Source organism: Electrophorus electricus, chromosome 9 (genome assembly GCF_013358815.1).
Source record: "Electrophorus electricus isolate fEleEle1 chromosome 9, fEleEle1.pri, whole genome shotgun sequence".
Taxonomy (NCBI): Eukaryota; Metazoa; Chordata; class Actinopteri; order Gymnotiformes; family Gymnotidae; genus Electrophorus; species Electrophorus electricus.
The window spans coordinates 8,344,920-8,368,772 of NC_049543.1; the positions used below are offsets into that span (position 1 = coordinate 8,344,920).

The 23,853-nt window shown below is 40.8% G+C and overlaps 1 protein-coding gene across 1 annotated transcript; it reads right to left on the minus strand.

Annotated features, from left to right (window-relative positions):
* Positions 1-21,000: 21,000 nt before the first annotated feature.
* On the minus strand, positions 21,001-23,191 carry gas1a (growth arrest-specific 1a). Its single transcript, XM_027028449.2, has one exon. The coding sequence runs from the start codon at positions 22,625-22,627 to the stop codon at positions 21,833-21,835; it is 795 nt and encodes a 264-aa protein (XP_026884250.2). The 5' UTR covers positions 22,628-23,191; the 3' UTR covers positions 21,001-21,832.
* Between the last annotated feature and the right edge of the window lie 662 nt (positions 23,192-23,853).

Genomic DNA, 23,853 nt, shown 5'->3' on the forward strand with positions numbered 1-23,853 from the left:
ACCACATTCCATTTCACAGGGGCATGATGAAAAACAGCCCCTATCTATCTATCTATCTATCTATCTATCTATCTATCTATCTATCTATCTATCTATCTATCTATCTATCTATCTATCTATCTATCTATCTATCTATCTATCTATCTATCTATCTATCTATCTATCTATCTCACTGCATCGTTCTTCTTTAAAAATGGATGGAAGTTGAGATAGAAATCAGATGAGTCCAGTGGACATGTTGTGGAGACAAAAGACCAATCTATTTAAAGCAATGTTTTTTAGGCAATTTAGAACTTGAATTAGGGCAATTCAGAAAAGGAGCTATGAAGTGCATTCACATCAACGCTGGAGGGCTTGTCTAAAAGAATTCCTCCATCTTGGGAAGCGAAGAATTCTGGAATCATTCCCAAATGAGAGCAGGCAACCACTCAATCATAGTCCAATACAAATTGTTCTATATGAGCCAGTCCTCATGCACCCTCCCCACCCCATTGCTAAAAGCAGCTGTAAGAGCAAAGGTTTCTGTCTGCAGTGGCCCTCTGCCAAGCTTGCATAGGAGTAAAGTCTTATCCTCTGGCATGTCTGTGGGAAAAATTGGAAATAGAGTTACAATTTTAGGTGGGTTCAAGGGAATTGAGAAGATAAAACAAGGTAGTGCAGCTACGTGAAGATCCAGAAAGACGCCATTCCTGAGGTTTTTTATGAACTTGGGGGATGGTCTAAGAATGTTAGAAATTGCAGCTGGAAAAGTGGAGTGATAGGCGGGCAAAGCATTTGTAGAAAACTAATGCATTCTCCATTTCAGTCATATCTTATGTGAATGGCTTGGCTTTAACTGCACCAGCTTGGAAGTGACAGATTGAAAGAACTGCAGTAGGAGCTCAATAAATTCAGTATGGCATAGTTCAGTGTGCTATTAGAATTAAAGGAGGCCTAACACTGTAATGCTGGACCTTGCTTGATGTAAAAACAAGCTATATTCATGAATGTGAGAATGTGTTGTGCAGAGTGTTGGAAGTGTCTTGGAAATGAACTTGTCTGTAAACAGCACATTCACATAACCAAACCTAATATGAACATATTCAAAGACAGGACAATATTCATCCTCATCAGCCTTCATTGTGGTCATAAACATTTTCACCAGTTTTCCTATTAATTTTCTTGTTTTGTTTTGTTTTTTTTTCTTTTTGTGCATATATATCTCCCCATAAAGAGAAGAGAATACTAGACAGGATCACATGTTTCAGAACTGTTTTTTTTTTTCCTGCATCTTCTGAATATTTCAGGAATTCCTTAAGCCATATTTTGCCTCTGTCTCTCCCTGAGGAGTCGACATACAAGTTAGGACAGCCTTTCCCTTATCTCTGCATCTGCCCCTGCTCTGTGTGCAGCTTGTGGTCCTAGCTGAGTCAGTCTGCATGCCACAGAAGGACCACGGACAGCCGTCAGTGTAAACCACGGTTTGCTACGCAGTGGACCGTAAAGCTCTGCCACAGATTAGCATTCAGTCAGAAATAAACCACTTTATGCCTATTTGAGACATATACTTAGAGAGATAATGCTTTATAGATGTGCATCGCACAGCTGGTGAAAGTAAATAAACAAGCAAAATTGGTGAGAGAGTGAACTGACACTGGAAAGCCTAGCTCAGCTCACGCTAGTAGGAGCTGTGTTCAGTTGGGCCTGTAAAATCAGTTCGGATTCCATCTGAAATTTTCTATGCCTAGCATATTAAAGGTTCCAGAACCAAGAGCTGTCAGCCCTGATCACTAAAGAGATTTTTTTTCTTTGTTCAATTAATTATTTAGTTAATTAATTGTTGCATTTTGACCAAAATCAGTACAAACTCTTAGCTTGGCTAGATAAATGCAATCATGAAATCTAAATATATTGTAACTCACATTGCACTATTCCCATGTTTTTGGTTTTTTTTTATAGCTCTGCATACCACTGAGATCAGGCAATGTCAAAACCAGAAAATTAATCTTACACACTCCAAATTACCAAATTAGCAAAAGATACATCTGCCAAGATAATGTGGATAATATGCACTCAGGTAATAGTGCATTAGATGAGTGCATATAGTAAAATATGTACTCATCTAATGCAGTAGTATTTGAGTAAGTGAGCTTTATTTCAAACCTAATATGAATGTAATATAGGAACACTGTTAAGAGGTTGGAGACCATGTTGTAAATACCTGACTTCAATTGAACCCATCCCATTTTAATGCTGGACATTGTTAAGACTTTCAAAATTCCCCTGGGCCAAAATATATGAGGAACCTTTTTTTTTTTTTTTTTTTGTAATATTTCTATCCTGCCTTTGAAGAGAATAAAAGCAGATTAGGGAGAGAAAGACTCTGGCAGATGACCAGTCCTTTCCCAGAACACGTAATACAAGGCAGGTATTTCCCCTCTGCTGTTTCCACTTTGTGTTGCCCTTTTGATAAAGTATATTTACAGAGAATAAAAAAGAACCTTTGTATTGCTCAACACAGTATGTTTTAAAGTTAGTGTTCCCAAGAAATACCAGGCAGGGCTGGTTTTTCCATGCTTCTGATGTAACTTCAATATCACACTTGAAACATGCCAAATCTAATTCTCCAGACTGTAGAGTCCAGTCTCAGACTTTGGACATACATGCTGTGACTTTTGCTGAAGTGGTTGATGCAATCACATCAAATCTGTGAGGCTGCCTGACTGTATGTATATAAAAAGTGGTACTCACTTCAGTTATATTGGTTTCCATGGTTATCTACACCAAATAGAATACCAGAAGCAAGACCTAAGCAGCTATCACTGTTGCTGTTGTGTATAGTATTGTGAATTTAATAACTGCATCTGGAATTTGGAGGCAGAGGGGTTTATTACCAGCTCCAATCAGTCTGGCCCTTGTTCCAGTACCAGTTAGAGGCATGCAATTTATCATAATGCACATTACAGGATAGGTCACACTGTCATAGCCAGTGGACCTATTGTTGAAGATCAGAAGTTATAATAAAGTTTAAAACAGTTATAATTAAACACACTTATCATCCCATATACAACATATGCTAATTAATTTGATATCAAAATCTCTGATAAAATCCTTCCTTTTTCAAATGATGTTGTCAAATATGTCACATCTGTGTCCTGGCAGTTCAAGTCTGTTGAAGACTGCATCCAAAGTGGACCCTCTGGCTTAAAACAGTGGAGCTGTGGACTTTCTTGGGAATGCACACTGAGTCCATGGACCTGCAAGTCTCGAGAAGGTCTGAGATTTCGATTGCACAATAGTGTACTAGTTTCAAAGCTGCAAGCAACAGTTTCCTTCCTCCTTCTTCTCACTAGAGTGTGAATGCATTCAGAAAATGCTTCCAGTAATTGTGTAGTTTTAATTCAAAGCACTTCATCCTAGAAAATCCTTCCCTAGTTACTTCACTTGGGAAAAAGGCCCTCAGTATATTTGTATGAGTGCAACAGCTTTACATGTAATTAAAATGACAAGAGAATGTGGATGGGGTTTTGGAGGCAAATCGATTGGACATGAATATCCCACACCCTTCATGGCACTTCCAGAAGCCTAAGATGTGAAGTTTGTGGTAAAGAGAACCACAAACCAAGCCCAGGCTCCCATCCACGTGAGTGGTGATATTTGAGCCTGGGCAAAGTGCATCCTCATGGGCTGGTGCACCAAGCGAGACCCAGCATGCAAGCCCAGTGCACGAACAAGTCTCTGATAGTGGTGTACAATGTGTTTGCAGCAGTTCTTCCTCACTGCCCTAGAGGTGGACAGCTGGAGTCTCATGTGCTCATCAGGTGCTACCTTAGACCACTTTCCTGTTTGTTCAACATCCTGTTAGGTAGTGATTCCTTGAACAAAGATTGCCCAGTTTAGGGAGGGGGCACTGTGGTATCTGCACACAGTCAAGTTCTCTGCTGTGATGTAATTGTTGGGTTTAATTGCTCTGAGGAGTCATAGCCAGTGGTTTCCATGCTCTTTTTCTCCCTCTATCTTTCACTCAGATGTTTCCTGTGATCTGTGACATAGGGGTCAGCTATGGTAATATCAGAAGGGATCAGCATGGGACAGCGTAGGCTGCAAGTCATAAGCTAACAGGCCTATGGATGTGCCCCATTTTATGGATCCACCCTCTTTATCCCTTGTGGTATTCAACACATACTTTCTGGGAAACCACAAAGGATAACATTGATTTAAGTATGATTTACAGCTTTGATAGTTGCTTATATGACTTCAGAGATTCCTTTTTGTTCACTGTGCCTATGAAGGAAACAATACTCCATGGTACACTGTAATATTAATGTTTAATTTGTTCAATGTTGTCTAATTATGGACTTATGTAATGTTATTGTGTTATGAGGCATAACAGTTATGAAGGAATTATTATTTATTTCACATTCCAAGTATCTTAAAGTTTGGTGTCTCATTTATAGTCTTGTGTCTGCCACTGGACTGTAGGTGGATAACCAATGGGAGAGCAGAGAAGCACACGACGAGGCTCCCAGGGTCCCGTGTACCTCTCCACAACCATATTTTCAGCTTTAATCTAATTTAATATTCATAATTGTTGGTTTGTGCATATGTGTTAGTTTGGTTCAATCATGTAATTTTAGTTTAATCGAATACCTGAGGTATGTCCCCTATTATCATGATGTGTGTCTATTTATCCTCCCTGCTAGATAAATCCCTGTTGTTATTGCACTTGCTTAAATAAACAGCATATTCATTTTGAATGTATATGGCATTCTCTGAGATTTTTTACCATGCCAGCAATAAAATAGTATTATGTAAGTGCTTGTTCTTAACTTCCACATTTACAAGTACTGGCAACATTGTGTTAAAAACAATTGATCTGCCAACTTTGGACCTTTCACTTTAAGTGGATCTACGTCTTTTCCACGCTAGTGATATTTGCAGACCCGGGAGTTGAAATATATGACTTGACAGTCCCCCATCTGCTGATGTTTCTGTAGATCTGGACAACTCTTTCCTTGATTCCATCTTGCAGATTATAAAGAATTGCACAGATTAATATTGCAGTTTTGCTATTCAGAGAAAAAGGTTTCCACATCTTCTTGTTAATGCGTTTAGCAGATTGCCCATGACTGCAGTCGGTTACATTCGTTCATGACATTCTCAGATAAGGGCAATGACATTTTTCAGTCCTCATGGATTTTCAAGAGCCATTTAAGTGAAAAGGAATAGAACTCTAATTTAGGATCTGGCCTGGAAACATCCCAACCACACATGGCAACAAATGGGTCGACACCAGTTAGCTGTGGCCAAAACAGACGAGAAAAAGCTTCGCTTGTCACCGTCAATCTGTGTCATCCCGAGACAAGCCAGAGTTGTGCTGTTTTAACTTGGACAGGGTTCAGGTCTGGGGAAGCAGTGGCTGTCTCTGTATAGTGGACTTTGAGAGCTCCAAGCTGTGGGTTAGACACAAATCTCTTGCTGGCAGACATTGTGAAGGCAACGCTAGCCAAGTGACAACACAGAGGCCCGCTCCATCACCTAACATGGCCATTCTATAGTACTGCAGTCCCAGTTATGGATACAAACATACACTCAGCTAAGAATAAAAAAGGGGTTTAGAGTGTGTTTGGAATATACAACTAGATCTATTGCTTATGCTTAGATTAGCCTTCATAATGAATGTTAAGGCTACCACAATGATAGTATTCATTAAATGTTCGAATAAATGCAAAAGATGCAGCCTTTTTTGAGCTATGATTAAAAGACACAATAACCAGTGACATTGCTAAGGTCCTTTGTTAGCTTGCTAGTCTTTTTCACAAAATCTGCAGTCATCAGGTTGCAGTGTGTAGTTCATACCCTCAGTTTCCAGTAAAGGGTCTGAGTCATCATACACCATTAGGAATTTTTTAGGTTGTGCAGTTATGTGGCTAAGTGGTGTTGCAAGTGTTCCAAGTGTTGCAAAATTGTATCTTCAACTGTTTTTATAGAATCTACTGCAAAAATGGAGATAAGGGTTCATAAGAAACAATATAAAATTGTAGGACCCATTTGCAGTTAATATAATTGAGTATTTGAACAAACTCTAACCATAGCACTGTTTTTGAAAAACAGTGTTGATAACACATCAGTTTAACTTCATACGAACATAGCAGATAAAAGGGGCAAATGACCAGTATGAGACTGTCCTTTAATCTGTTCAATGAGGACTTCTCCACACACACCTCGGTGTATGATTGCATGGCTAGCATGGGCTGCCACAGGCACAGAGAGTTGTCCTTAAGATGCACCATGTTAGCCATAAGAAAATCAGCAGACTCATTTAATGCACAGTGGCTACCCATTTAGTTAAGGTATGCTGTTGATCCATGTTTGATGCATAAGGTACAACCCAGAATGACTTAGCTGGCACATTTTTAAAACATGTGACACTTATAATGCATATCAAGTTATATACAGTTAGGGCATTTAGCAGAGACTTTTATCCAAAGCAACTTACAATTGTGACCAAGTACAATTCAAGCAGAGGGTTAAGGGCCTTGCTTAGGGGCCCAAAAGCAGTAACTTGGCAATAGTGGAGCTTGAACCGACAAACTTCTGATTATTAGTCCCATATCTTAATGCAGCACTTTGACACTGATAAATTAATGGGTTAAGGTTATGATTGGGGTGAAATTAACTTTAATGACATTTCCAGGCATTTTTATGGACTTATTGCCTCTCAGCTGTATTTTAAGAACAGAACTGAAGCTAGTTTTGCCACTAATTTGCCATTTCACGCATTTTAGGGTTTTAACAGCTGTTGCCAAGTGAGTGATTCAAATTCCTTAAAATGATCAAGTGGTTAATTTGTTCATATCTTTTTCTTCCTGTTCATGGCCCCCTGAATGGATACCTGCCTTAGGAAGAAATGAGTGAATAATGAAACAAAAACAAAAACTCAATAAATTAAATGAAAATAAATTAAAAGAGGATTTTAGATTTTAGTGCTTGTCACTCACTTTGTAAGTCAACCTTAAACCATTAAAGTGACCTTAAACCATTAAAGTGATTTTTAAACTGACAGATAAGTATGAGTGGCAATCACTGTAGATGAATATGTTAGATACAGATTCTTCTATGAGGGAAGTTGCTATTTGCAGTGTCTCAGTTGGGATTACTATGGTCAATAAACAGAATTAGTTTAGGATTGAGAGGGATTTGAGAGGTGATAGTGATACGTGTATAAAACATTATCTGACAGTGCTAGCACACAGGGTTTAGCGGGGGCTGTAAGGGCTTTTCATTCCTGTGGACTGTGTTTGTGTTGCTTTAATCTCGTGCTACTTCTGTTTGCATTGACATGATTATGCCTTCGACATTGCAGCTCACAGAATTATCCTGCGTGGTTGCATAATTCGTGTGTGTGTGTGTGTGTGTGCTTGTACTCATATGTGTGTCAAGTAGTATTCCAGTCTTTGCTATTATATCTCACCATGACTAAATTTGTTCTCATGTGCTGGATCAAGCTAAGGTTACCAAATAATACCCATTCCATGGTTCTGTTCCTGCTTCTCACCTCTCCTGAGTGTGTTGACTTTCGTCTCAGCTGGATGCACTAACAAGGCCTCCATGTGAAGCTGAGAGTACATTTGGACTCTATCCTCCCCACTAAGGAAGAGATGAAAAGAGGGGTGCAGGGATGGCCCATTGGGTAGGTGTGAGAGAGAGAAGAGCAAAAGGGAAACTCAGCATGGCACCTTTGAAGGAGACTCCAGAAGTTGCTTGCTGAGCGGAACCTGAGAAACCTGACTAAACCTGGGGAAGCTGCTTACAAGTTTGATAGCCCACTTCTCCATTTTTCTTGGGCACACCTCTTTTTGGTTCCACCACGGCATGCATTTTCCTTTCCTCAAAAAGAATGACAGCTGATTTACCAGGTTCTATACTCACTCACATGACACTGACAAATTTTAGCATACACCCTAAACACACTTGTACACAAAGCAAGAGTAGGGCAGTGGTGATGTGACCTGGATGTGTTCTAGGCCCTCTATAATTGTTAATTAAACAGTTTGTTTAGGCATGTAGCTGAGCTGGTGTTGTACCCAACTGCTTTTCATGCAGCTGTTCAGGGGTGGGGGGCTTAAAAATTCGACTGATCTTGCTGGTCACCTAACTTAACTTTAGAGTTGGAGTTGCGAAATGCCTGAGGGAAATGGACACATCCCAAAGTAAACAAGGTTGAAGTAAACCAAGAGGAGGGAGAGGAAGAAAACAGGTGTTCCGTAGTAAGGGTATATATCAAGGGGCTAAAGGGGCAAACGTGCCTCATTCCCCCTTTGACCTCTTCATTGCCGCTGTATTTGGTTAAGAATATTGGAGCAGAGAGGGTTTAGAATGTGGATGAATGGGGTCCCCCCCCCCCCCCCCCGGGGCCTTTAAGTGAAATGAAAGGATATTGGCAATTGAGAGCACATTGTCAGTCCTGGAATGGCTTGGTTTGAAGTGGAGTGAAAAGCTACACGTGTGAATATTTGCTGTTTATTATTATTTAGGTTGAACATTAGCTCATTTAAATAGCTAGCACCAGAGAGCTAGAGTCATGGCATCCCCTTGGAACACACTCATAAAACAGGATTAAGTTCTGCAGAAACGGCACCTTACACTGCTCTATAGGTCGACCTGACAAGCTGTCATAAACCCTGGATGTCAAAAACACTGTACAAGCACACTGTGAGGTTGAAGGCACCTCGTGTGTCAGAGAAAAGGGAAAGCAATGACGAAACATGCAACCAGCCTTCTTGCTCTGACCTGATGCCGAGTTCCACCATTCAAATGCTAACTGCGACCACCGCTGCTGCTAGTGCTTAACCATAATGAAACTAACTCACCAAACACCAGGTTCAGCTACCTTTGCTTATGAAAACAAGGGTCATACCGAGTTGCAATAAAAGAGAACTAATCCTCTTGGGAACTGAGGGTGTTTTGTTCCATTTTCATCAAGTCCTTACCAACTCTTAGGTCATATCATAACAAGAACACATCTAAAGACTAGGAACAATGATGGATCTTTCCAGGAAAAAGCTATTCAATAGCACTGGCTTGCTTTGCTACAGCAACTGTGCCTATAAAACGCAGCTTAGTAACATTTCCTTTTTTTTTTTGGTCTTATACAGGAAGGAATCACAGTGGATGGCAAGCTCTATTAGTTATTTATTTCCCAGAAGACTTCCATGGTTGTGCCCAGAGCACTGTGGTTCACACAACTGAAGACAGCTGAATGTGTGTTGTGGTTTTTCCCACAGAGAGACAAGCACACGCGCCATATCAAAATGATTCGCAGACTCCTAATTGCTAAACCAGCTCTATATTACACTGTAATTAGTTTGTTTTCTCTTCTTGCCCCTGGGGAATGGAAAATGGTTCTTCAAAATCAATTACGCCAACAAAACCTCATACTGTGTAATGCCGTCTCAGAAGATAGAATGCAAATGGAATGGACCTTGGCTGTCTTGGAAGTCCTGACTGCTGTCAAGTTCAAGAGAAATCCTGTAAGATTTGCAAAAAGGCCTGCTTCATGTGAACACAAAAACAAGAACAATATGCATGCTGTTGAACGAAACAGCAGACACTTTGTTATATATAACGACAAAAAGCAATGTCCATGTCAGCGTGGAGCCTTTAATAAGTAACACAACGTTGAGCTTGTTCTTACCACAGAAATGTCCCACTGGCTGTTTGTCTAAGATGTGGAAGGCTTTGCCAAATGATTTTAATCAAAGACTTGCTGTAATGTGTGCTCTCTAGCTGTCTACCATCAATAACCACAGGTTTTACCGAATGACATCATTCCAGCTTCAGGGAAGCTGACATTGCTGGTATGAGGATAATAAAAATGGTTATGGTGGAATTTTTTGCAGATTATGAGGAACGGAACAGCAGAGGTGGAACACAGGTGTTATGGTGACGCCGTATAGTGTCTTAAGTGTATTGTGTACCAAAAGTGCAACCAACACGTATAAAATAATCTAAGATACACGTGATTGGCTCTTAAAAAAAGACTAGACATTCTGATATCTGTTTCAAATGAACAAAACAAAACTAACAAAGCAAAGCTGCATATGAGCCTTTAAAATATCCTTTAAATCTTTCAATAGTGTAAGAATGCATATGTAATCACAGAATATTAAGCTTCAACTTGTCATAGACAAGCTTTATACGCGTGGCATCATTCTACTACAAAACTGTCATCGGCACATAGGGACGGCTGCATTAGAGTAGTTTGGAACTTTATTAGAAAAGAAAAAATCTTTAATCTGTACCAAAACACCAAACTAACTCTCCCCTTCTTTGTCTTATTATTGTATAAAGAGCAGCTCCATGGATGTCAGGGGTTGTTAGAATGCCTCATGGTAGATGCAACTAATTGGCCTTCTCAGCAGGTCTTTCGTTTAATTAATTCTGGCCAGCATAAGTGGAAAGTTCAAAATACAATGAAGCGTCTAAATTACATTTTAATTGGGAGGCATTTAAGTGAAGGCACCTTGCCAGCCTGCATAATAAGCATGGTTTAATGACACAGTCCCATTAATGTCTATGCCCCATTAATGTATTTGCAATTTAGATTGTTATTGCAGATGGAAACTTAGTTCTTCAATGAGCTTTGAAGGCATAACTTAATATGACTCCTAAACAAGGCCCTTTTGTGAGTTCCTACAAATTATGGTGTTACGCAGGCCTTTCCGCCCTGTGCAGAATTATCCTGCTTTGTTGTAAGTCAGCAGTCTATAGTGTGTAAAAATGCCCAGGCAAGGATTTGTTTTTCATTATTAAATACCAAGAGTAAAGTGTGTGAGTAAGAAGGGGAACTGGCAATATTGTCCATGACTTTTCTGACTTCTTGTAACTCCACCAGTACCATAATTACTCACTATGGGAGACATCCGTCATAGATTACCATTACTTGACTCATACGGCGCTGAGTAACTCGACTCAGTCTAATAAAACAGCATTGGCACCGATGGCCAATATCCAAGGACACGAGACGCACACACCTGGCTCAGGGTCCAGGCCCCCGGAACCCAGGCAGGATGTCAGGAATCCGTGATTAAAATTTCTCGCTTTCCGCCCACTCACCCGTCAGGTGCGTTGAGCGAGGTGGGTCAGCCAGATTCCAGCTCCGTCCTTCATCGGCATGCCATAACAAAGAGCCAAGGGCCTTCACATGGGGATCTGCTGCTCTGGAGCCCAACACAACCCTGTAAACCAATATCCGTCCAGCATGAGAGAGAGATAGAGAGAGAGAGAGAGAGAGAGAGAGAGAGAGAGAGAGAGAGAGAGAGAGAGAGAGAGAGAGAAAAACAGAAACCAAGGACGAACGAGTGGGCGTGTAGGGGAGGCCAGGAGGGGGGAGGGGGGATGAGGGTCGTCTCCTAGGCAACGGGCCTTTTAACATCGGACGCGCCTTGGCAAAGTGGAGAGGTTAAAAACGTTTCTGTGAAAGCAACAGCTGTTGCCCTTAGCCCCCACCCCCATCCCTTCCCAGCCTCCCTCTCTCTTTTCTTTGCCTGCAGAGTATAAGGGTACCCACTTAGCTCACCTGATAGGGCCATCCAGGCTGAAGAAGATAAATGGGATAAACAACAAAATGGATCAGGGAGCACATCTCTGTTCCGCTGATCTGATCTGCCCGGCAAGGCCTTTGACCAAAATGGCAAGGCCAGAGAATGAAATGTTTGAAAAGAATTTTTAACTGGAGAGTTGCGCCAAGCTCTAAAAAGCAAACAACATCATAATTAAAGTGTTCAAATGATTAATTCATCTGTTGCTACTGCCAGAGGAATCTGGCAATTAAACTTAATTTAATTTAAAACAGAACAAAGTTTGGCTCAAGTGACAATAAGCCATTTAGATGGCACTCTGCACCAGTGCACTCAAGGGAATAACACAAGAATGATCAAGCTATTATTGATAGCTTGTGGGGACCACCACCACCACCATGTAACATAACTGTAAATATGTTCAATTACCACCATGTAACATATAACTGTAAATATGTCAATTACAAAATGGGACTGTACATTCTGTACATTGTGTACATACATATATACATATCATGTATACATTGTACATTGTGTATATAAACATAATATACATATATTGTACATACATTGTATATATATATTTGTATAATATTTCTCTATGCACCCATGTTTTTCTTTTTCCTCAGTTTGGACAGAGCACTCAACCATTTCACTGCGAGTTATACTGTGTATGACTATGTATGTGACAAATAAACCAAACTTGAAACTTGAAACTTGATATTATTATTTTGTCTTCTAGAAGGATGAGAAACACAAAATGTTCCTCAGATGCAGGTCCACAGCTGTGAACAAGTACAGGAAAAGCTGTAACAAGCTGAATTATGACAGAGCTTAAACATATCACAATAGAGGCCAAAGTCAAAACACTGTCTTTCCCAGTCAGGCTGGCCTTAGGGGAATGTGGAATGAGAGTGCGAATATGGCTTTATATTTGGGCCTTGTGAGCCATGAAGGAAGAATAGAAAATGAGAGCGAGAGAGAGAACAAGAGATGGAGAGAGACAGAACAAGACAGAGAGAGAGCGAGAGAGCGTGAGAACAAAACAGAGAGAGCGAGAGAGAGATAGAACACGAGATAGAGGGAGAGAGAAAGAACAATAGGATAGATGTGGAGGGAAGCAATGGATGAAACACACGACCATGGTGTTGCTGTGCAGGGACTAAGCCCAGGAAGTGTCCCCGTACACTCGACCTCACAGTCGGCCTCCCTTACTTAGCCAGGAATGCATAGTGGGGGCAGTGCCAATGCGCCTGTATCTGTGTTCCAGGGCATCGGAGGGACTCTGGGGGATAACGAAGACATGTATACCACGAGCAATGCTGCCCTACCTCTTTCACAATACCATTCAATGTGCTCTGGCCAACGCATGCTCACTTCTTTGAGGAAGGTTGAGCTGGCAACCCCTCAGAGAGGCATGTCTGCTGATGGTGTTTTTAACTGAGAGGGGGAGTGTCATATTGGGTATCACCCATAGACACGCCATTAGGATAAAGTCAGTTAATACTACCAAATACTAGAGAAGTTGCCAGTAGTCTATTATGTTCTATCATACAACATCATATTATTATGTTGCATTAATATTAATCTAAAATATTTTTATGTAGATTGGATATGTATGATATTACACTGCATTATATACCATATATGGTGGTATATAATAATTTGCACTGAAATTTATATGAATATATACTGGAAAAGATACAGAAATGTATTGCAACACCTTGTATTATAAGAATGTGTCTTATGTTTTGGAAGTACCATATAATGGAGCAATGGGATGGAACAAATGAAAGAATATGGGAAAGTACACTGGACATTTAACTAGATCTGTTGAAAGACATAGTAAGACATTCCTTTTCATTTTCTCTTTCTGAGATGACGGTTTGATGAGTGTTGATGGTCCAGTTAATACTTAACCAGGCAATAACACTACAACAACAGATCTTAACACACACTGCAGTCACACATGTATGTGTCACACACACACACACACACACACACTTCAACAAATATAATTTATTACCAGCCCCTTTGCTTGAGTAATACAAAAAGGGAGAAAACTCCTTGGGAACCATATCAATTCTGCCTGTTGTCTCACTACATAATAACTCAAACCACTATATGCTGAATTAATTAATTACTCTGAAGGATCATTTATGTTTGCTACACAAAGCCAGTTAAACTTGCGCTCAATTCAACATATTTATGACCTACCTCTCTCTCTCTCTCTCTCTCTCTCTCTCTCTCTCTCTCTCCCTCACCCTCTCTCTTGCTCCCTCTCTCTTCCACTCCCTCTCTCTCTAACACACACACACACACACACACACCTCCAGGGCCTGTAGTGATTCTTTTAGATCCTGGGTCCTCCTGCATGGCCTTAGCCATGAAAAGGGACAAAATAATGGGTGAACTGAATGTGTGAAGGATGAATTCTTTCAGGGCAACAACTGGGTGCAATTTGGCCCCTGGCCCTTGAGGTCGGCTTAATAGAGTGAGACCCCCAGCCTCTCATTCAACTCCTCAGAGACTATTAACTCTTAACAACTCCCCAGCTTGGGCTTCATTATATATTCTGTTTGGGCCCCTCCCCTCCCCCACACCCACCTAACCTCCATCTTTCTGCTGCTGTCCTCTAGTTTATTGTCTTTGATTGATTTTCTACTTAGTTAATCATTCGATGTTGCCCCGGTTTGTAAGTTGTGGCCATTGCTGTCGAGTGCCTTCTTGACTTGCCATGGAGAGGCAGAGGAGCGAGGCTGTAAAAGCCCTTTCTAGAGACGCTGTGTGGGGTGAAGCCTGCCAGTCCTTCAGGTGGAAGTGGGCTTGCTACAAGAAGCTCAATGGCTCTTATGGAACAATTGGGGTTAGAAGAGCAAAGAGAATAAGGAAGGACTTGTAATTGATACTCGTGGTTCACATAGCACTACATGACATTAAACAGAACGTTCGACTTTTTTTCACACTAAGATATTGTCACTTTGATCTGGACCACATATACCTTTTACAATGATCATGCTAGAGCAATCTGTTTTTTATCTACTTTAAGTTAAAAAAACAAATGTATAAAGTTAGAAGAGGTTCATTTTTAACTTGTCATTTGGAGAATTACAAAGTTATGTTTAGAATTTAATTTTTGGGTTTAACTTACAATACTACACACCAGCCATTGAGAGTTTGAATCTTGAGAGGAAGTGATCAGTTGAGAACAAGGATCGCTTCCAGAAGTCACGCCTATAAACAGTACTGGTCATCTCCTCCCACCAGAGCCATGTGGGACACAAACTCAAGCTGCCCTTCAGGGTCACCGGAGCCATTGAAGTTCAAATGGTCATCCACAGCAGACCGCCCCACCCTGGCCACTCTGCGACCGTGGAAATTAAGTTATGTCCCATGTCAGCAAGTTTTTTGTCTTTTTTTTATCCTCCTCTCAGCCTCTGCCTTTCTCTCCCCCACCCCATCTTTGCTCTTAAGTGGACCCTCCTTTATTTGGTGCATGGGAGTGGTGAGAGAATATTCCCAGTGGACTGCTGGCTGGAGTATTCAGTGTTGGTAAATGGTGCTAATGGTGAGCAAAGGGATTGAAATGATGCATTGTGCCGTGGAAACCTGGACTTGGCTAGTGTTAGGGCAATGGTTTCACACAGACACACACATATACACACACACACACACACACACACACACACACCCCAACACACACACACCTATTCCACTGACTCTTCTCTCTCCTGGCTGTAACCGCCCTCCTGGGGCATGTCTTTCTCTTTGCCCTACACATGGGACACATCCCCCTACCTGGTGATAGCTCTCATGACCCAAGGCCATCAGTGGGGATCTGAAACAGACCATGTCTGCTAACATGGTGAGTTGGAAGCAGAGAATGAAAAAATAGTGATTTTGAACCAGATTTTCCAGCAAAACATATTTCCGTATACTACACACACACACGTGGTATAAGTCTAAAATTCTTGACCTGACCTTTAACCAGTTCAGGCTTATGTTTCATATGAATTGGTCAAACAAGGATGCCCCATTGAAGCTAAAGGCTATGACTTTGAGAAGTGACATCCCAAATAACAAAACAAAAAGAAACGTGCAACAAAATCCACAGCATTCGCAGCACACCCATGAGTTACTCCAGCAACCCCACCTGATCTGTGATGCCTCCCAAGCCTAGCAACGATCACCACGGCATCGTTGGTGCAACCGGCCCAACTGTGCCCTTCCTCCCCGCAGCAAAGGACCAGACCATTGCTTGCCAGCTCCTCCCCAACCTGTCACATGAATTACATGGCAGTTGCCCACAGGAAAATAAAAACAACAACAACAAAAAAAACCTTCCTCTCTATCATCTCATTATCCCCTTAAAAACAAATAAAAAACAAGGCCTCTCCTTCTCCAGCCATTATTCCCTGCCAGAGGAAGCCCAGACTCACAATTCACTTCAGATTATTCCTCCAAGATGGGGGAAGAGGCTTTGGTAAGTTGATATCATGTTTTGAAGATTGATGGGAAATGGAGTTTAAATTCAAGCAGCAAAAGATATTTCCCACTGTGTCAGCCTGACTATTACCTGAAGTACAGATAGTGAGAACAGGTACATTAGAATGACACTTTTTCCATGATACATTTTAGTATACTTTACTACATGCTAAAAACCCCTAAACATTTTGGGTCCAGGTTATTAAAGCACATGGAGAATTGCTTTGCTGGCTATGTCAGAATGAATCGCCGCATAACTGATGGTTTAACACATTTCTAATTCTTCTATGATTAGAGGTATTACTGAAAGTGCACCTGCAAAGAACATCTTGCATAAACCTTAACCTTGCCTTAATCAATCCTGCTACTTAGCTGTTAATGCAATGATTATAATTACCCCTGAAACTGTATATTTCACTTCAAACATTTAGTAGTTATTATAAACATACCTATTTCAAGAAAATTCAATGTTAGTTTGCCCACAGCTGAAGCTAAATCACAACCTTCAAACTTCATCTCTACACTCTTAACTGTGGTGAAGGTATTTCAAAATATTATTCTCTGTCCACATTTACAGTGAACAAGAATGCCCCACTTTCAACAATGTGTGTGCACGTTTACATCTTTGGTAACAAATATAGAACTGTTGTTTCGGAGTCTACAATAATCAGAATGCAAAACTCAGCACAAGATCCCTGATAGTACCATATAAGGAACCCAACGTTCGAGAGCTGCCCCTCACTAACTTTCCAGGTACGTGATCTCTTTGTGACTGACTTAATCCTGTGGGTTTTTTCCTTTTTTTTTCTTTTTTTCCTTGCAGGCGAAAGAGCTGTACCCCTCTGCAGAGACTGGGCTCAGGATCAGTTGCTCATTTCAAAGAGCCATGAACTCAACAGAAGTCTTCCGTGATGGAATCAAAGTGGCAGCTCGGATAGGGGAAAAAAAATCCGATTTTGGCTGGCAAGAGCCAAAGGCCTGTGAAAAGCACAGCGAGGGAAGGTTCAAGTAGGTCCTCTTTTTTTGTTATGATTTAGTGAGTTTAGTGAATTTCCTTTACTTGCCTTAGGGAGTGGCAGAGTTTAAAAACCTTGGAATACAAATATAGATTCAGAGAATAAAATTAAAAACCCAATCAGGCGCAAAGGAAAGGGAAGAAAAATCTATATTTTCCCTCTTAATGTTTTTTCCCCCTTTGGAGAATATGAGAGCAGGCTCATAAACAGGCCTTGCTAGCTTACACTTAAAACACTGAAACCACTCTAGTCCACACTTGTCATTTAGTAAACTTGAGAGAGAATCGACAGGGGGCCCCTTCCATCAAATACCCCGTGTTACCTTTAAAGGATTATCCTAAATCCCATCCAAATCACTTTCCATTTCACTGGTTATTGCCCAGTCCTGAACATACCGGCTGTCTTCTTGTTTCTCCATCACCTCCTCCTGCCAAGACTCAAAGAGGCCGACACTTGAGAATCACCGCTTCTAACCTAAGAGTAATTACTCCAACAAAGGCCTATGATGGTGGCTTATCAGTTTAAACTTTGGGCCAAACTTTTGACTCCAGGTTCATCACCCCTGCTGTGCTCCCTGTAATCATTCTATAATTTGCTTTATTTTCCAGCAGGAGGAAAGGAAGTCTGTGATTCGTCTCCACAGTGCTACAAGGGAATTGACAGTGTGGTGAGGAACAGTCGAGTTTAAGGCCTGAACCGCCATTCCCAACATGCTGGTTTATTATTAAAAAGAATGACAAAAGAGCATTAGAAGAGCATTAGAAGGGCTAAAGTATCTGCAACAGGTTAATTAATATGACATGTCCTGTTTTGTGATCACAGAGGATCTGTTAAAGGTCTAGTTGCGGATTGCGAATGAACCAGACACGAGCGTTTGCCTGTGGGCTTTGTAAAAGCTTAGTCATTTCGATCAGTACTTTAACAGTGCTATTTCAGTACCTCTGAAAGTACCAAAGTCACAACCGTATAATAACAGACAGACTTTGCTTATCAACAGTATGATTGATAAGAGGAGTCATGCACGTCCTTGCATCTATTTTGCGGGAGCCACTGAAACACGGATTAGCTGGACAGATACTTTTAACTCCCGGAGACCTGTAGCACAAACACACATGGCCTCTTGTAAACGATAATCAGTCTTGCGGCCAGGCCCTGTAAAAGTAAGGCCTTTTTGTAAACCAGGGCAGAGTCATTAGGCACTATGCCATATGGATATGTTTGTTGCTTTTCATAAGAGATCAGCTATTGGGTTTAATAATATTAGGGAAGCACCTCAAAAATAATGACACTGCATTAAATACAATTTCTCATTTAAGACGTAATGTAGAATGTAGGACATGTAATAACTACAAATTGCTAATATAAAGAGGTACAAAAAGGCACCTAAAAAAAAGAAGTTTTCTTCTGCTAGAAAAAAACATCCTTACTAAACTAGAGTTAGATTTACCTTCTACATCCAGTTAAATATAGGCAATGCAGACCTGACTCTAGCATAGCTCTAGTGTTCTTCTACTGTACTGTACCATATAGAGTATATAGAGTATTTGTAATTTACTTTGCAATTTACAAGACTTTGTAACATGTGCTCCTCCTTTTTCAAGACTTTGAACATGTACTCCTTCACAATTAAAAGAGAGATTTCCTTGTTTTAACTACATTACAATTGGTGAGTTCATAAAGTGTGTATATCTCAGATTTTTAAGAGAAACCACTAATGATAAAAATATATGTTTTATAGTTAGGTTTGTACAGATAAACATTCCACACTGATTTCACCATCTATTGTGGCATATTACATATATTCTGTAGGCCATACATATGTTCTACTTTTGGATGCTGTACATCTACTTTCTGTAATATTTCATTAGTTACTCTTTGTACACGTCTACCATGCATGGCTCTGAGGTGATGTGGGCCAAAGCAAGAGAACAAATGCTAAGGTCATCCATCCCTCTACGTGTAGCAGGCTGGAAGCATACCTGTGATGACACTGCAACGCACCGATACGGACCCTTCTGCCCAACAGTCGTTCTCCTCCGCGCTCCACCTCCTCGACCCTTTATGAGAATTTACTGCAAAAAAAACAAAACTGCCTTGGCATTCGTCACTCGCCACTCACTTAGCTGCTCCGTTATGGCTATTCCCACGTGTTGTCCAAACGAGGCCCTCTCTTATTATTTCATGCATATCATGCTGGGCCCTTCTTTTTTTATGTTTTTTCATGGGGTCGAAATTGAGAGCAAGCACATTGCGCTGTGAAAGAATATCGACGTTTGAGGGGGTGAGGCTCCGATAATGGCCCCCACTGGTGGATGGGTCTCACAGGACGCAGGCAGGCAGTGGTGATGCCCACATGGAGTGTGTGGACCAGGAGCCAGCAGATCTTTCCCACATGCTACCCCGTGGCTCGGCTCTGAAGAGGTGTCAGCGAGCCTCTGAGGAATGAAGTGCCTGGGTATTGTGGGGCCAGGGCCATTATGTGCTTTAGATTACCATGACAAAAGTGCCACTCGACCTCTCCTCCATTCAGCACACCCAAGGCCTCTTGTCCCCTCTCTAATAAAACATTTTGCAGCAATCGCCTCCGTTTTGCAGACCACAGTGACGAGAGGGGAAGAATGAGGAGACCAGTGAGTTTACAGGGTAATGGGGGGGGGGGGGGGGGGGGGGTGAGAGAAAGAAAGAAGGAGAGAGAGAGAGAGAGAGAGAGACAGAGACAGAGACAGAGAGACATGTGGCTTTGCTTAAATGACCTGCATGTAACAAAGTAAACAAAATGTATAAACAAACTTTAAAAGACAAAACTTGTCATATTCCTCCCACGGGAAAAGACTCCCAACAACTTTTATGCCATCTAACAAAAGGGTGTTACTTCACTTTGAAGCCATAGGTTATACTTGAATTTGCCAATGTTATTAAAACTTAATTAGTTGTGTACAATTTACAACCAACTGCTATCCCACAATATTATGGTTTTCGGCAGTCTGTAATGTAAATCTATATATTTTATTGGTTTCTTTCACACTGTTGCAGGGTTTTAGACCAGTATCATTCATTGCTTTGACATATAGGGAATACTTCTAATGTGAAAATCTTCAAGTCTGGGTACTTAAATGCACTTGATCAAAACAGTATGCGTGATCAAATATTTTGACAAAAAGGTAAACATAGCGCTTTTAGTTGAGTTTAGGGAAGCTATATCCTTGACCGATATAGACAACAGGTAATCAAAATCCTCTCTTTATGGCTAGTTAATTTAGTCTGGATGCCAAGGAAACATCTTAAACCACATCATACGGGCAACGTGGCACAACTCTCTTAGAGAAACCACTTCAGCATAACATAAGTTTTCTTAGTGAAGGCTCTCGACCTTTGTCAGGCCTACTGTCCAAACCCCGTTACTCCCCTATGCAGTATGACTTGGTAGGCCTTTCCCCTCAAACGTCTAACAAAGCAATCCGCTCGGGTTCAGAGACGACTAAATATACAACCTGTATCAAGACGATCTATCTTCCACATCATGTAGCGATGCTACTGTCTGCCTTTTGGCTAACTTTGTTCACAGCCACTGCATATAGACAGAGGCTGTTAAGCAAACACAATGATAGAAAAGTAAACAAACCTCTGTCTTTCCTCAGTCTGGGCACAGCACATGTACCCTGGGGAAAAGCCATTCACTTTGGTGCTAACGTTCTAAAGATATCCAAAAGTCAGAGTTCAGACCTTCAGCAAACACTTCTGTTTGCAAAGCCAAGGGTATCAATGCTTCAAGCTCTTTGTGTATATACTTATATCTGCTCATCACAAGCAGTGCTGGGTAAGCCTGAATTTAGAGGAGTTAGTCACTGGAAATTAACATGCTCTCTCAAAATTGTTAACACAGTGCATCACCTTAACGTGATGCAATTAACAAACAACAAACAAAGTACACATAGGCGTTTTAGTCTTTGTACTTTTGTTTTATGCCTTCTATAAAAAGTACAACAGTGAGGCAGTCATACAGTGGATTTAGACATTTCTACACAGTGAATAATTCATCTTTATATAACAATTAAAGATCCTCTGAAAAATCTATTTACACTGTACAGTATTTTAAAAGCAAAATCAAGGCCACTTAATATCTAACTTCCCTTTAAAGCTGGAATCATCACCCTTTGTTTTCATAGAAATTTTATATTACAAAATATTGCTTTTATGTGACTCTGATATATCAAAATGTTTATATTTAGTACTTTCAACTGAATGCTTGAGTACTATCATACTTCTCATTCCAGCATTCCAAATACCTTTACAGATGTTGTTCAGTGACTCAATGTCAATTGCATCTTTATATAAAAAATAGTTTACACATCTAGTTTAATATTGACAGTGCAGAGCTTTCTGATTAAAGCTTCGCATTGTTAACTCTCTTGGTAACAAAATAATTTTTTTACGGTGTACATACATCATTCTCAAGTTTGTGTTTGACAAAAATAGCACTTATAATATTGGCAATATAGTTTTTAATGCAGTAGTGTTTAGATATTAATGTATGCTTCATATTTGGAAACTGCTTCATTACTTCCAGGTAAGAATTTAGCACAGAAATAAATATCGAAAGTGTATGTTTACACGGGCCAACTCAGATTCTGAACAATACGTTTGCATAGAGATTCGTGACATAACAAATGTGACAATCGTCAGGACAAAAGCTCGCCCAAGTGTCATGCAAAGCTACATATGTATTCTTTGGAGAAGAATGTGACATTTTCATTAAACAGTCGTGGATTTTTAACTTAATATTCCAAAAAACCGCAACAAAACCAAAATGGATGCCGTCCCAGTCAAAGCACCCCAGGCCCCCGCGCGAAGACCTGTGCTCCCCACAGACGTTCTCTCTGGTGTGTCGTCCTCGTCATCCTCATCATCATAATCAGATCCACTAGAGCCCTCTTCGTCAACAGGAGGAGAATCAAAGCAAAGATTTTTCATACTTATTTTCACAAACTCGCATATAGTCCGCTCTGTCCCGTCACAGATGCAAGTATCCAGGAGCTGGGCTTTTGGTAGTTTTCGCATATTTGCGATGACATTTCGACAAGCGTTCGTACATGTCGCCCCGCTAAAAAGTTTACCACAGTGAAGCAAATAATCACCCATCGCAGTCCGGCACTGGTAATCTCTTTCGCACTGGCGCCGGGCTTCAGTGCAACCCATGCTACTGGTTTTCGGCAAGCATGGCTCAATGGCACGTTTGGTGTCCCTACAAAAATTATCTGAAGCACAGCTGCAGTCCTCCAGCGCCGGGCCGTTTTTAGTCAGGTTTAACTGCACCAACGAGGAGATGCAGTGACTCGGGCATTTCTTCTTCTGGCCATTCAGTATGGGATCACATGCGTGCAAATACTGCCCATATGCGTAGTGGCATTCAGGTTCCGAGTGGCAGTTCAAAATAGCCTGCCAACAAATCAGCCGACGACCGTGGGTTGGAGAGGCGATGGAAAAATAAGCAAAACATACAAGCACGCAAGCAAAAGGCCAGATCAACATACAAGAGTCCCGTATCGATCCCGCGAATCTTGCCATTGCTATGTACGGCTGGCGTCAAGTCGAACAAGTGTATCTCATTTTTCCATTTCAACCGGGGTGCAAAGGTCCTTATTTTAAACCATGTTATAGAAAGACAGATCCAGCAAAAGTTTGCTTTGAAATGCGATGGTGCGCTGAGGTGATTCCACTCAGTAGGGACTCAGGAAATATTCGGTGATCAAGTCCTTAATCAATAAAATGTATGTTTTTAAAATTGTTATTCAGCAGTTCCAAACAAACTGCTTCATTCTCAATTCATCAATAACTTCGTTGAAAGAAGTTCCTCCATAACTTCAAATAATTCTCCGAACAGCCCTTAAGAACGGAAAAATGCGAAGTTGTGAGTCAGTCTTCTGTGCTCTCGCTGCTGTAACGAACTAAACGTCCGAGCGAGCAAGTTCACGCTTTCTTAAGTTGTACCGACCCGTGGTTTGAAGAAAAAACGGGAGTGCCCTTATCATCCTTCATTAAGTATGCATGAGGACGCAAACAAATAATAAAAGTGCTCCGCGTCAAATTCACGTACTTGCCTCTGTTATCCTGTCGCATTGGCTTCATCCATCCGAGTCTTACGGAAGTTTGCGGGGCTGCTATTGGCCCGGCCATATGTTGTCGTAAATATCAACGTCATTTGTGGGTGGTGTATGGGGCGGGACGTGGAGCAGAAAACGTCCTACCAATAACTTGCAGCAGCATGAGAAAAGCATAGCGAAGCTCAGCATTGTTACATTGTCACGAATTGCTGCAGCTATATACAGGATTTTGACCTGCAAATTTGTTTTTACGGTATGCAATCATCATAGTAAGAACTGGTTCCTTAAGAACCAATACCCTCCAGGGTTCTCTTCCAAAAAGTATATATAATATTGGAAAGACAGAAATTTACAACTTTCATATACAAAGGTGTGTATAATAATTTGTTTATTCTTTTGTAAACACGTTAATTTGTTTTCGTTAAATAATTTACTGTTGGTGTGATGCTGCCGTTTCTTATCTTGCCTGATCAGACGTTTGAATTAGCATAATTGGGATGCATCTGATTATCCAACAGCATAAATCAAGTATTGATAGATTTCTTTCAAGAGATCTTAGAGATGTCTGAAACTGTAGCCTCTGCCATAATGTCTTCTCTTCTTTTTTAGATTATTACAGTTTGCAAACATAAAATCTCCCATTGCGCAATCAACTGGAAAAATGTATTCTGTACTCACATATTTTGGCCT